The sequence below is a fragment of the Carassius gibelio genome, chromosome A1 (genome assembly GCF_023724105.1).
Source record: "Carassius gibelio isolate Cgi1373 ecotype wild population from Czech Republic chromosome A1, carGib1.2-hapl.c, whole genome shotgun sequence".
NCBI lineage: Eukaryota > Metazoa > Chordata > Actinopteri > Cypriniformes > Cyprinidae > Carassius > Carassius gibelio.
The window spans coordinates 16,809,994-16,823,498 of record NC_068371.1 but is presented as its reverse complement, the minus strand read 5'-3'; the positions used below and the strand labels follow the sequence as shown (position 1 = coordinate 16,823,498).

The 13,505-nt window shown below is 36.3% G+C and overlaps 1 protein-coding gene across 4 annotated transcripts in view; it reads right to left on the bottom strand.

The window, feature by feature from the left end:
* LOC128014933 (POU domain, class 2, transcription factor 1) overlaps positions 1 to 13,259 on the bottom strand; it is a 66,302-nt gene extending 53,043 nt beyond the window's left edge. For 3 of the 4 annotated variants that reach the window (XM_052598691.1, XM_052598702.1, XM_052598722.1), the window contains exons 1-2: positions 13,206 to 13,259; positions 13,029 to 13,120 (exon numbers count right to left, since the gene is read on the bottom strand). In XM_052598691.1, coding sequence (XP_052454651.1) covers positions 13,029 to 13,120; positions 13,206 to 13,221 — 108 coding nt within the window. In that variant the 5' untranslated portion in view covers positions 13,222 to 13,259. The remainder of the gene's footprint in view (positions 1 to 13,028; positions 13,121 to 13,205) is intronic. The other variant, XM_052598713.1, reaches the window with a different exon arrangement.
* Positions 13,260 to 13,505: the final 246 nt, after the last annotated feature.

Here is a 13,505-nt window from a genome sequence, read left to right as displayed (position 1 = left end):
CAGTTTTATGAAAGTTAGAAGGAAGCAGGGGTGCAGTTGATTACTAAAATGATGGGACAAATTAGCTATTAGAAAGCTTATATTAGCTATGCATGTTAGCAAGCTGTAGCTTGGGCCAATCATCCACTTTGAGATATACTAATTAATATGAACTATATGATAAAATTGTGATATTTACAAGTATTTGTTTATAATCAAATAGGGAATGTTTCCTGTCACCGATAACAATTATGTTTCCCTCCAATGAGCATAGTTCTCAGACTAATATGACACGTTTCGCTCTACTTTTGTGTCCTTAAATGCTTGTTTTTTTTTGGGGTCGACAGCTTATAAAAATTTACTTCTGGGTTTTTTCTTTTTTTTTTGTACACCTTTTTACTGTACACCTTTGTCAACAGCATCCTTTAAGCATTGTTCTCTGTTTTTATTTATTATTATTATTATTTTTTATAAGCCTTATGCCCCTGTCCATTTTTGGTGGTTTCAAGCCAATGTGTGCATATAGATTGTCTCTCTTTTGGGCCATTTTATTTGTCTTTTTTTCCACGTTTCCACTGAAATTACCCAGAAAAATTGTACCCGGAAAAACTGTACCAGGAACTTTTTTCCCCAGGAATTATTTTCTTCCCAGACCTGTTGCTTTCTGTGTTTCCACCGCGGTCTAAAGTCGCGGGAAGATTAGGCAAATACACTGGTGACAGGTCTGCGAAGTACGCAAATTTCGGACTTGCATCCTCGGTAGTTCAGACTTTGTGCATTTGACTCGGGAGTGTGATGTCTGCGACAATGCAAATCCAGTAATTCTGCAAACAGCAGCATACCTTATAACATCAATCAGCCCACATTGACTACTGCAATTTTCATCACGGTACCGTATTTTCCGGACTATAAGTTGCACTTTTTTTTCGTAGTTTGGCTGGTCCTGCGACTTATAGTCAGGTGCGACTTATCAAAATTAATTTAACATGAACCAAGAGAAAACATTACAGTCTACAACCGCGTTTTTTTCCACAATGTTTTCTCTTGGTTCTTGGTTCTAAATGAATGCAACTTATAGTCCAGTGCAACTTATATATTTTTTTTTCCTCGTCATGACGTATTTGTGGACTGATGCGACTTAAACTTAGGTGTGACATAGTTCGAAAAATATGGTATATTTATAATAAAACAAAATAGGATATCAAATACCACTGCCTCCTTTCGTTTTTCATTTAAACATAATAATAGCAGCAGAAATGTACTTAGTTCAGGTAAATGTTTATATATACTAGGGATGCAACGATACCATTTTTTCAGAACAGTTCCGATCCTGAAAATTCTGAGTATTTGCCGATCCAATCCAATCCGATATCAGCATAGTTTTATTTATTAAATATAGAATTTCTATGCTTCTCTGTGTTGACCTGATCATCACTCTTTTGTGTTAATCACAATCTGCTAGATAAACACATTTCAATTTAATTTTAATTAGAAATAACAAATGAAAAAATATATAATCATAAACGATTACAAAAATATTATTATAAACTAGGTTGGAAGATAATTCAGCAGCAAAAGATACTATAGATTCTAGAAAAATCACGGGAGCACAATAATTGTATAAAATGTATTGAAATATTTTATTTACAAATAAAAGAGAATAAGTCTAAAATCTGGTAAAATGTTACACATTGCTCTTTGTATTGTTGTAAAATACATTATAAAAAAAAGTATAGACATTTATATAGAAATCTAAAAGAGGTTTCTTTTAAATCTATAGCACAGTAATAAAGGCAGCAACATATCATAGATAGGACAGAACAAGAAATACAATGAATAATCTTTGATTTCGCAGAAAATATTATAATACTGAAGGCGCCAATATAGAGCGCCACAGAGCTCTTATGCGCATCCTGTGTGCAGAATGATGAGCTTGAAACAACACGAAGTCACAGTGCACAGGCTGCGCAACCCTCAGAGTCTGCATAGAAAGCTGCTTGTCTCGTGTTCATCTTCAGTTCTCTCATCACAACAGTTCAATCAGTGTACTGTTTAAGTAAATGAATAACTCTGTGATACTGGTTTATTTCAACCCACTTTAAAAAAGTAAATAAACTGTGGATAAATGCTAACTGGAGACGCAAATCAGTTCAAACAATTCAGTCCTATCTGGTGAACTGGTTCAACTGGTTCACTAAGAAGAACAGGTCAAATCAAACGATTCGTTTGGGAACCAGACATCACTAGTACAAAGGGAAGAGATATTGATGTGTAGTCTATTAAATCTGTGCATTAGTTTAAAAAGCCTTTTCTTTGAACGGATATAAACCTCAGTTGCTGTGCCCTCTTGGAACAGAGTTTCATCGTTTTGACTGTAGTTACTGAACGCGACACGCAGTTTGAACACTGAATGGAGAAACAGACATCCACAATGGAAATAAGAGTTTGTGTGAACTTGAATTTAATGACTTCAAGTTAATGCTGTGGATGGAAACATGAGCACTGAGCTCACACTGATCGCGTGGAGCTGACCGTTTCCGAAATCTGCAAAACATTTCGGAAACGGCGCTGTCTTTATAAATACACAACACATTTGAGTTTTAAACAAATACATTCTCAACTGAAATACTTTTAAAATTACATTTCATGACACAATAACAGTAATTTTAAGAAAATGATCCGAATAAATGGTGGTTGAAATCACAATGCTGCATTAACTCAACCAATCAGCATGTTTAGCGCCCAAGTCCCGCCCCCAAAAGTTCCAGAACTTTGAAGAAGTACTACCTTACCACCAGGGACTTTCTGAGGGGCACTTTTTTACCCGGAACTTTATTTAGTTCCTGGTCCCTGTGGTGGACACACTGAGTACTAGCCATAGTTCCTGGGTAAAGTTCCAGTGTTGGAAACGCTGCATTTGCTGGCCAAAACTAGTTTGGCGGCCCTGATGGCCCAGGTCATTTGCACCTTGGCTCCAGACGCAGAGAGTGCTTATGTGTGAACAATGGGCATTGGTGATTGAATTAGCCTGTGATTAACAGGTCATTGATGTAGTCTCTCTTGCCCTTCACCTCTGGCAACATAATAAAATCATACAGACGAGATCCTCAACACATGCATTTCAAATGACAAAGTGCTCACAAAATCTCAATAAAGATTTATGATGTGTATACATTAGTGATATACATTCATATATATAAATCTTATTGTCTTATGTAGAGTGATGCTACAGTTTCAATCTATGCTACGTGTGGATATACAGTGGAACGAAAAGTCGCACCTCACAGGACCACCGTGCTACATTAATACAGACATACAACAATGAAGTAAAACAGTATAAACCTATACACTACTAACCTACTGACAGATTTTGACTATAAATATACTATATAAATTTTTACCTACACAAACTACAAAATACAAACTATACGAATGTTTCACATAAATACTGCACCTATACACTACTAACAGATTTTTAATATACTATTTATGTGTGTGTGTGTGTGTGTGTGTGTGTGTGTTTACCTATACATAAATGGAAAAAAAAGATGATACGAATGCTTCACATAATACTGTACCTGTGCAAAAAAAAAAAATCATAAGTCAAGAAGCTGGCTGGGGAACAGTGCAATATGATTTGTAGTGGATGAGCATGTAAACATACACATTGTCTTTTTTGGGATTATGTACACAAAGCAGTGTGTGTGAAAGGTCTCTAGTGCGCATAGAGAGGTGTGTAGCCCACTTTGAAATAAATTTCAGAAAGTTTTTTTTCTTTTATTAATTTGGGGGGTGATCGAGGGGCGGAGGAGGTGAGATGGTCCATGTTTCAGGAGGTAGGGGGTTTGTTTGGGTTTTAGGAAGAGAGTAGGGTGATTTGAGTTCAGGGCTCTCACCAGGTGGGCAGGTTTTCATATTTTTTTGAAGCACCCCTGGGCGCCGCCATTGGCTAGCTAGCGGATCCCCACCTGCTGTTAGCATTCCATTGACTCCCATTCATTTTCCGTCACTTTGACAGCAAATAACTTTACATCTGAGGCATTTAAAGCCTCCATTTGTCCATTTATTATTTCTTAAAAAAAACATGAAAATGTATAAAAGGCCCCATTACCTTGTATCTTACATTGTGGCCCCATAGAAGCAGTTTTTGTAAAAAATAGGCTAACGATTGCATCATAACCTGCAACTCTCTGTCGCACAGTAGAGAAATTACCGTATGGACAGGAGGAGAAGCTCGCAGGCAATCTTTTACTGTCTATGAGGCAATCGGGGGGATGTGGAGGCATGACGTCAAGGGAGAAGCCCATAGAGAGTCCATAAAAGCAACGGGACAAAATTATTCAACAACGTCTGCAAGATTTGGTGGGTGATTCAGATTTTTCTTGGCACAGCGGTTAGAAGACTTACAGGTTGCACACGTGACATTTAAGTCATCAAGTTCAGTTTGAGTCTGCGCAGTACGCTTGACCCCCAGGAAGTGCGTGCTTCTAATTGACTTCACTTTTCTCCGTTGAATCCAATGGGGTCACTGTGTCCATTTCTTTTACTGTCTATGGCTCTCACAGCCTGGGGGAAAAAGCTGTTGAGCGTTCTGGTTATGGGTGGGCAATATAGCCTCAAAATTATATCACAATATTTCAAGGATAAATGCGATAACGATATTTATTACTATATATAAATACAATTTATTACTATATATATATATATACACAGTACAGACCAAAAGTTTGGAAACGTTAACACTACTGTTTTTGAAAGAAGTTTCTTCTGCTCATCAAGCCTGCATTTATTTGATCAAAAATACAGAAAAAAATGTAATATTGTGAAATATTAAAACTTAAAATAATAGTTTCCTATTTGAATATACTTTAAAAAAATTATTTGTTCCTGTGATGCAAAGCTGAATTTTCAGCATCATTACTCCAGCCTTCAGTCTCACATGAAACATCCAGTTTATCACATGATCATTTAGAAATCATTCTAATATTCTGATTTATCATGAGTGTTGGAAAGAGTTCTGCTGTCTAATAAATTTGATGAATAAAAGGTTAAAAAAAAATACTAATAATATATATTCTAATAATATATTTTCTTTACTATCACTTTTTTTATCAATTAACACATCCTTGCTGAATAAAAGCAGGGTTTCTGCAGGGTTTAATCAGTCAAATTTAAGACTTTTTAAGACTATTAGGATTTGAATTTATGACCTACACGAATTACGATAAATAACTTCAGTCATTAAAATTCCTTTCAAAAGTCTTTTTTTTTTATTATTGACTTTCATTGAAAGTAACAAGTTTTATTATTTAAAGAGTTATTCTATTATTTCTTCAGATTAAGAAACTGAAGCCTTCGCCTTCTTTTTCTTGAGTATCAAGAACACAGGAACACTTAACGATTGTAACACTTTAAAGTAACATTATAAATTAACAATTATTTTATGGCATTACTTTCCAAAATAACAAGTGTTATTGGTGTTTGGTCACAGTATTCAACACCCACAGACAGTGCCGTAGCTGGGGTTAGCGGTTCCCCGATGAATGTTGTACCAGTGGGCCCTGTTTGAAATTGTTTAGTTTGTATTTTTGTTTATTTTTATTTATTTGTACTATTTACACAATGTTTAAGTTTTTTTCAAGTTTGTAGGTGTCTAGGTATAGTAACCAAATAATTAAATGTAAAATAGCACTGGATAGTCTTTAATGTAAAAATTAAATATACAAACCAAAATTTATTTACCTTTATACACCTTGAACATTTCTCACATTATTACAGTTTATTTGTTATTGCTTCTAAAATGCTTATAAAATATGACAAGAACTTAAGAGTTAAACTCTATCAGAACAATTAGTCTTGATAATGTCATAATTTTGAGAGAAATGTACGTAATGGATTACAATAAACCAAAACTACAGACAACTGTTATTATGACAATATTTACACAACTATCAATACTTTGTTGACCAATTACCAAGCAATGGTTCATTTTGTTCAGACTGTGGTGTGAAAAGGTTGCATTAGCAATTCAGAAAAAACAAACACAAGCAATGCATGGTGCTTTATAAGGTGCTGAATAATTTTTGTTCCCTAATTTATATACAGCTAGATAGATAAAACATTTATATCTATCTATTTCACTAGTTGTTCACTGTATGAAGATTCTTTGGGTATAATATGTCACAGTTTGATTATACTCACTTACAGTAATGTATTAGCGTCCTGTACCTACTAGTAAAATATGTATATCAAAAATTATATCTGGAGTCTGGATAATTTTTGGTTTGACTGTGCATGAATTCTTGTTAAATCTACAAAGTAATGCAGTCAAGAGCAGTGAGTTATTTTTCTTTCATTTTCTTGGATTAACATGACAGCAGCTAGTAGCTAAATTAGGCACGGTCACTTTAAGAGATGATGAACGCACCTTTTCCCTCAATTGTTTACTTTCACTTAAGAAATAACTGAAAAAAAAAAGTTTTTTCGAGCATACTTTCCAAGGCGGGTATTTTGACATATTTTGTATGCATTTGTCGGCACAAGAGCAAAAAGAAGCAAATTCGGTGTACAAGCATTTTGAGACGCCTTTCTCTGCATGAAACCTGAACATCTGAACACAGTGGTACTGATTTTGGCTCTTTCACATCCTTTTGTTTGTTCAAAACTGCGATTAGTATTTGTTTGTTCATGTGCAGGAGGGACAGTCCGTGATACGCGGCTCTCTCTCTCCGCACCGAACACAGCACGCGATGAACCGGCTACTCAGTTCAGCTTTTCCACGTCTTGTGTTTGGATGCTTGATACGGATTGTTAGCGACAGGCTTGAGCAAGCTACTAAACACACTGTCTTGGAGCCATAGATCATTAAAGGTACATTTTCTCATTGTGATAGCCAGGATGATTTCAATTAAGCTAAGCAGTGACTCAGTATGATACAGTATGTTCAGAGTTTGTGTTAGCATTTAACTTATTCTTATTCTATTGCGGTATGTTTCCCACATAATGACCGCGTAATGGGCCCTTCACACAGGATGCGGTATATGTAGGCGCTTGCCGCTGGGTTCAGCGTTGCCCTTCAGATACAACGCGATTTTCGCTGCGCTAAGGTGTAGGCGGAGTTTTAAAAACTTTTAGCGGGAGCTCTTTCATAGTCGGTTCTTCCTCCTTTCGGTCAGCAGCAAACATGTATCTGTCCCATTGTAAGAAGCGAGCGATAGCGCTACTCCTGCTGATGAGAATTAAGAGAGAAGCAAAGAAGAAGAGGCTACCCTCAGGTCCAGAGAACAATTTGGTGAATTCAGGCTGGTTAGTCACTCTAACGCTAATATAGCTTCCTTTTTAGCAGGCCCCTTAAATGCTTGCTATTAACTTGTTTGAAGGTGGTTCTTCTCAAAATTGACAGCGGTGTGTTCATGACACTAATGTTAACCATTCAACTTCGAATTGATTCCGTAATCTTCCGGTAACGGTAGGCTAACTTTACGTTCGCCAGCGCATGATGTTTTGATTCAGACTGCACAAAGAGAAGAGGGGAAGATATACGGGTCCGTTGTGAATGTGTCTGTGAAAACAAATATAGTGTAGTTACAGTAACTACAGTAACGTTAGGTGCGTCGGAAATGATTAAACCAGAGAAATAAATAAATAGACTGCTATCATTATGTGTGCTATTGTAGGTTATGTTATTGTGACAGCCCTCAAGGGACTATTTGGTCAACCAGCTTATTCCTACTTGAAAAGCAAAATGTTATTGATAGTGTAAAAAACTAACTTTGAAACATATGCTGATTGATGGACTAATATTACTACTTACTACTAGAGCCCGATGCACAAAGGGTGGTGTTCGAGAGGGCTCTCTGTTCACAAATTGGATCTCTGTTCATGAATTGGATCTAGAACTTGCATTACCGAGCCAAAGATGATCGATTATTGAACATTTCGAATTAATTACTTCAAGTTCACTTGTAAAGCACATAAAGCTATCGATTAACTTATTTCATGCATGAGTCATATGGATCTGTTTAACAATGCAAAGTGTGAATTATAGGATAATCTTTGTGTCATGATGAGCATGTATGCACGCTCACAAGGAGTTGCTAGATGAACAGGCTACTGCACTCAGTTTTTTGTTTCAGTGGAGAATCAGTTGCTGTTTTGGTTAAAAGTAATCACTTTGGTAATCTAAAATACTTTTCAGATGTAACTGTAATCAGATTACCCTATTTATAATCCTATTTATAATGGATTATAATCAAATACACTTACTTATATTTTGAATTTTAAATACGTAACACGGTTAAATGTATTTCATTACTCCCCAGTGCTGGGGATAGCCCATTTGAAATGTCAAATTAATTCAACATTTCTCTAAACTTCATTTGTCTTTTCAAATGAATTCTTCAACTGAATTAATCTGTAATTAGCTATGCGTTCATGAGGACTAGACCACAATTTAGTCTTCATATTCAAAAATAAAATCTAAAGCTCTTCAAATGCAAATTCAGCAGTTTTCAACTGCATTGAGTTTGTGCAGGAACAATTCAATTTAGTAATACATAATAAATAACTAGGGATGCACCGGTTGACCGGCCATAAATCGGAACCGGACGGTTTTAGCTTAAAATACAGCCGGGCAGCCGTTCAGCACTGCAAGTGCAGAGCTACACATCTGAGGTACAGATAGAAGGAAGCGATCAGCAGCTTGTGTACTGGCGCACAAATAAAAGTCTTTCCTGTGCGCACTGAAGCTGTGCAAGCGTATACTGTACCGGTCCGCGCCCTGAACACGAGTAGACCGTGAAGAGTTGTTCAGCTCAACTTCTCGCGTGTAGGATGATTATTTTTATTTTATCTTAAAATTAAATCGACTTAATTTGATTTAAAAATCACCTACTGTAGCACAATGAAAAAAGTTTTCATTCATCCAATTAAAATATTTTAGGGTAATGATTCACATCTATATTTTTTTAACTTGAGACAATAGTTATTTTTCATTAGCTCAAGTAAAAAAATATAGATGTGAATCATTACCCTATTTTTTTATTAAATGAATGAAACACTTTGCATCGGTTTTATTCGCACCAACATTATTTGATTTTAACATTTTGGAACAATGTATTTATATAGCATACTTCTATTTAGTCTCACTTGTAAAGACTTTTAAATTTAAAACCAAATTTAAAAACTAAAACAAATACTGAAAGCTGATTAAGAAACATCTTATTGAATGTGTGTTGATTGTGTTGTTTGGACTGTAGAACTATGCAGTTGTTTACTTTAATTTCCCAGGCAGTTAATCTTTTAATTTAAGGCCAGTTCTCTGTAGTTTCAACCCAATTCAAAAACAAAAGCTAAATGCTGATGTCTGTAGCATCTATGTTTGTATTGAATGTAGGTTACTTACTGTGCAGTTACTGCTGTTAATTTCAGATGTTTACGGTTTTTGTTTTCAATAGCCAAAAGCCAGTTTGGCCTATTAAATACCAAATAAAAATCTTGTTTATGCACACTTTCCTTCTTTCTTGCTTGTTGCTTAAAAAGAAAATAATAATAATTGGAAATCGGTATCGGAATCGAATATGGTAAAATTTTTATTTGTGCCGAATGACACATGAGCAGTAATCTCTAAATAAATCTAGCCAAACCTGTGCTCGCTCATCCTTGTCTGCCAGCACGCATGCACTGTCACGATGATCTAATGCCCTGTGTGTCGGATTTTTAAAAACAAATAGGCTAGGCCAAAAGGCAGTCACAGGCGGGCCACAGTTACGTTTGGGATAATTTTATTTTAAATGCCATAATGTCAGTTGAAAACATTGCACAACAAGCACCACAAAACCATGTAAAGAGGCGTGTTCAGTGGTCTACGTGTGGGATAGGACAGTCAACAAAGTAAATGACCTCAAACGTATAGCGCACTCTTCATTTTATCAAATGATCATAATCACATATATTCATTGTATAATCCTGCTACTAGCATTTTAGTTAGACTAAAACCCCATTAATTCAAGTGAGAAAGTGTTTTGTGTGTGTGTGTGTGTGTGTGTGTGTGTGTGTGTGTCTGTATGGCTTTTGCACATCTTGTCATTCCAGGGACCGCTGCCTGCAATAGATGCAGTTTGCAGCATTGTGGTTAACGATTAATCAATGAATTTATCATTATTTAAAACTACAATCGATTATGGAATGAATTTAATGGATATTTTACATCCCTAATACATTCACACACACACAGACACACACACATATATATGTTTTGAAGATTTACCCATTTTAACTCGTTTAACTGCCATAAGCAAATTATGACTTAAAACATTTGATCAAACTCACAACGAACAATTAATCTTGCTCAGGATCTTAAGTTACAATGGAGTAAATATGTAAGAATTGAATTTATACATTGACAGCTTCTGTAAATATTGTATTCTGTAAATTTACAGTTACAGAAATTTACAGTTACAGAAATGGAGCTAGACACAATAAATACACATAAAACATATTGACATCTTCAATATTCAGCCTAATAAAAATATTATGAATGCTCAGTGTTCACTTCAGTTAGAACAAACCTTTAGATTTTTTAATGAATCTCTATGAACAAATAATGACTTAAACAGAATATTCTTACTTAACTAGCTAAAAAAAAAAAAAAAAAAAAAAAAATATATATATATATATATATATATATATATATATATATATATATATATATATATATATATATATATATATCTATCTATCTATCTATCTATCTATCTATCTATCTATCTCCAGGTCATCAGTTACAAAAGCAGACAACAAGGCAAAAGGCAAAAATTATAATTAAGGACACAAGATGAACACAAACACAAAACAATCGTATAAATCATCGACAGCTAACAAAAATATTAATATTTAAAATTACAAATGGCTAGAAACCATTTTTATTTATTTATTCAGGTCAACATACATTTTGAGATTTTTACTTAGCCTAATGAGCATTTAAAATCCAACAAATATTTCACATAATTAATCTTCAAGCTTAAATCGCAAGTAATTTACATATCCTAAAGCATATTAACAGCTTATAAGAAATCGATATGAATATTATGGACACACACTGAACTTGGTTAATACCACACATATGGGTAAGAGCCTATGGAAGAAGTATGTATTATAAAAATAATAATAATAATAACAATATAAACTGCACATTCTATATTTGAGTAGGCCTATAACTGAAACAAGTGGTTCCCTTTCAAGGGAACTTCGAACTGTGTCCTCTAGGGGTCGCTATGGGGAACACGTCCCTGCCAGTGTGACTATAAACAGGCACCTGGAGAACACATCATTCTCTTCTTCGTCTTCACTGACTGTTCTGTTTGAAGCGTGCATCTAAAAGAACTGGTAAGAGCGATCTTTCTCTGTCTATCATGGCAACTACAAGCAAGCGTTTAGACAATGTGTGCATCCGTGTCTGCGTTATTTGACACCCGATGATACACACAATCTTTGCGTCATTTGTTTGAGAGAAGAGCACATACGCGATGCCTTTGAGGAGGCAATCTGCGTGCATTGTGAGCATTTTTTCAATGAAGAAACTCCGCTCTCGTTCATCTCTCTTTCAGAGGAAAAAAAGGGAAAAAAAGGGAAAAAAAGGCAGGGATCTGCTCCCCGCGGTTCAGGACCCACAGCTGCTGAGGCACGGAGTAGAATGAGCTTGTGAAAATTACAGGTGGATCTGTCTGAATGGTTTAGAGAGGGACTTTCCCTTTCGTGCTCGTAATTGCGGTGGATGAGAGAGAGCCTAGGGAGGACAATGTTATATCTTTAACACTTTCTGATACTGAGGTTAGAACTCTGCTGGGTTTTTACCCAGGAAAGGTCACACTCTTCCCCAACCTGCAGGCAGGAATCATGGGTCACGAGAAGGTAAGCAGAACCTAAGGGATGTGATCCAGACGAGGCAGTGTTCATGCCCGAATCAGAGCAATACCTAGGTATCTATTTTTAACTTCTGCTTTAATACTCCCCTTCCTAATTCTCCTGTAACCACTAGCTCTCCACCTGATCGAGGTTAGGTGGAAACTTTTCGCATAACAGTCTTCTATGCTGGACCTATAATGTTTTTGGCTGGTTCTATGTTCATTGCAACCACATTACTGATGGTCCAGACTAAAAGGAGGCGCCCCTTGAATGGGGCTCCAGCCCAGTAGGGTGGGTGAGTATGTAACCCTTTCTGTATATACGTATGTGGTTTAAATTGCTGGTGGTTATGTGACTACTAATAAACTGTGAGTTTCCTTTGCAGTGCTGAGTTACAGTGTTTACTAAACACTAGTCAGCACCACCAATCCGGCTTCATGTTCCGGTATTAGGCGGCTGAGATCACAGGTTTCTACAGGAGCCTCCTTGATCATCAGGCCTGGCACAGCACTGCAGGGAATTCCATGGATGTCCGGCCAGGTCACCCTGAGGGGTCTCCTGGCCACTTAGTTGTGCCGTCACATCCAGCGGGAAGTGGAAATGGCAGTTACAGAAGTCTTCTTGTATATGCTGCCTCTGTGATGCTTAGGAACCTTTAGGTACACACGCTAAGCTTTGTTTACTTTCTCAAAACCACATGGTGGTCAGTGTGCAAGTGAACATTTTGCACACTTTCTAAAATCCACATAAGTGGTAAGTGTGCAAGCAAGACTCTGCGCACTTTCTGAAATCCTGTATGGTAATGGTAACACAACTCACTGGAAACTCTAGTCCCATCAAGAGGGGAATATTTCTCTTGTTAAGTGAAACTTTTTTATGCAGCGCATATAAATTCTGGTAGCACTTTAGAATACTGTTTCTTACTTACTACATAACTAATAAGGAATTATTGAAGAACTAACAAGTGCATATTCTCTTCCACATGTTTACGAGTGACAGAAGCACTGTTTAAATCAACACACTGCACTGATCCCTCCAGCGATAACAAACACCGGACCCATGGAAATGATGGACGCTGTGTTTAACAGCCTCATGTAAATTTGTGTAATTTCACCATACATTGACATTCTGTGCTCTTCGTGTACCTGTTGGAGCAGTGCTTGTGCCTGAACATTGCTGATTGCACTTGTTCCTTGTCCATTTGATTTATGGGCGTCCAGACCATTGGCCTGATCTGCTGTTGGATGGACAGATGAGAGTTAATGAATCAGCAACTGTGAGACAGACATGCAGATGTTATGAGTCAAAACATCATAGCTCACCTCCTCCGTTTTCCATGCTGCTTTTACTTTGATCTGCTGGGTGGCCACTGGAATCTGTTCAGAGAGAAAACGTGTTAAGAACCAGTGCAGCTCTTTTCAACAAGTAAAAATTTATTGGCTGGACAATTTCATTGATTAATTCGCATTAATGTTTTGCCATCATTTTTTTTTTCTGTTCTGAATAAAAAATATTAGCAGTGAGAAATTTTGACAATCCACCAATGTTGATGTAAGTGCTGATGAAGTGCTCACATTTGACGAGCTATATGGAGCATAACATATCACTAGTCCTGAGAGGCG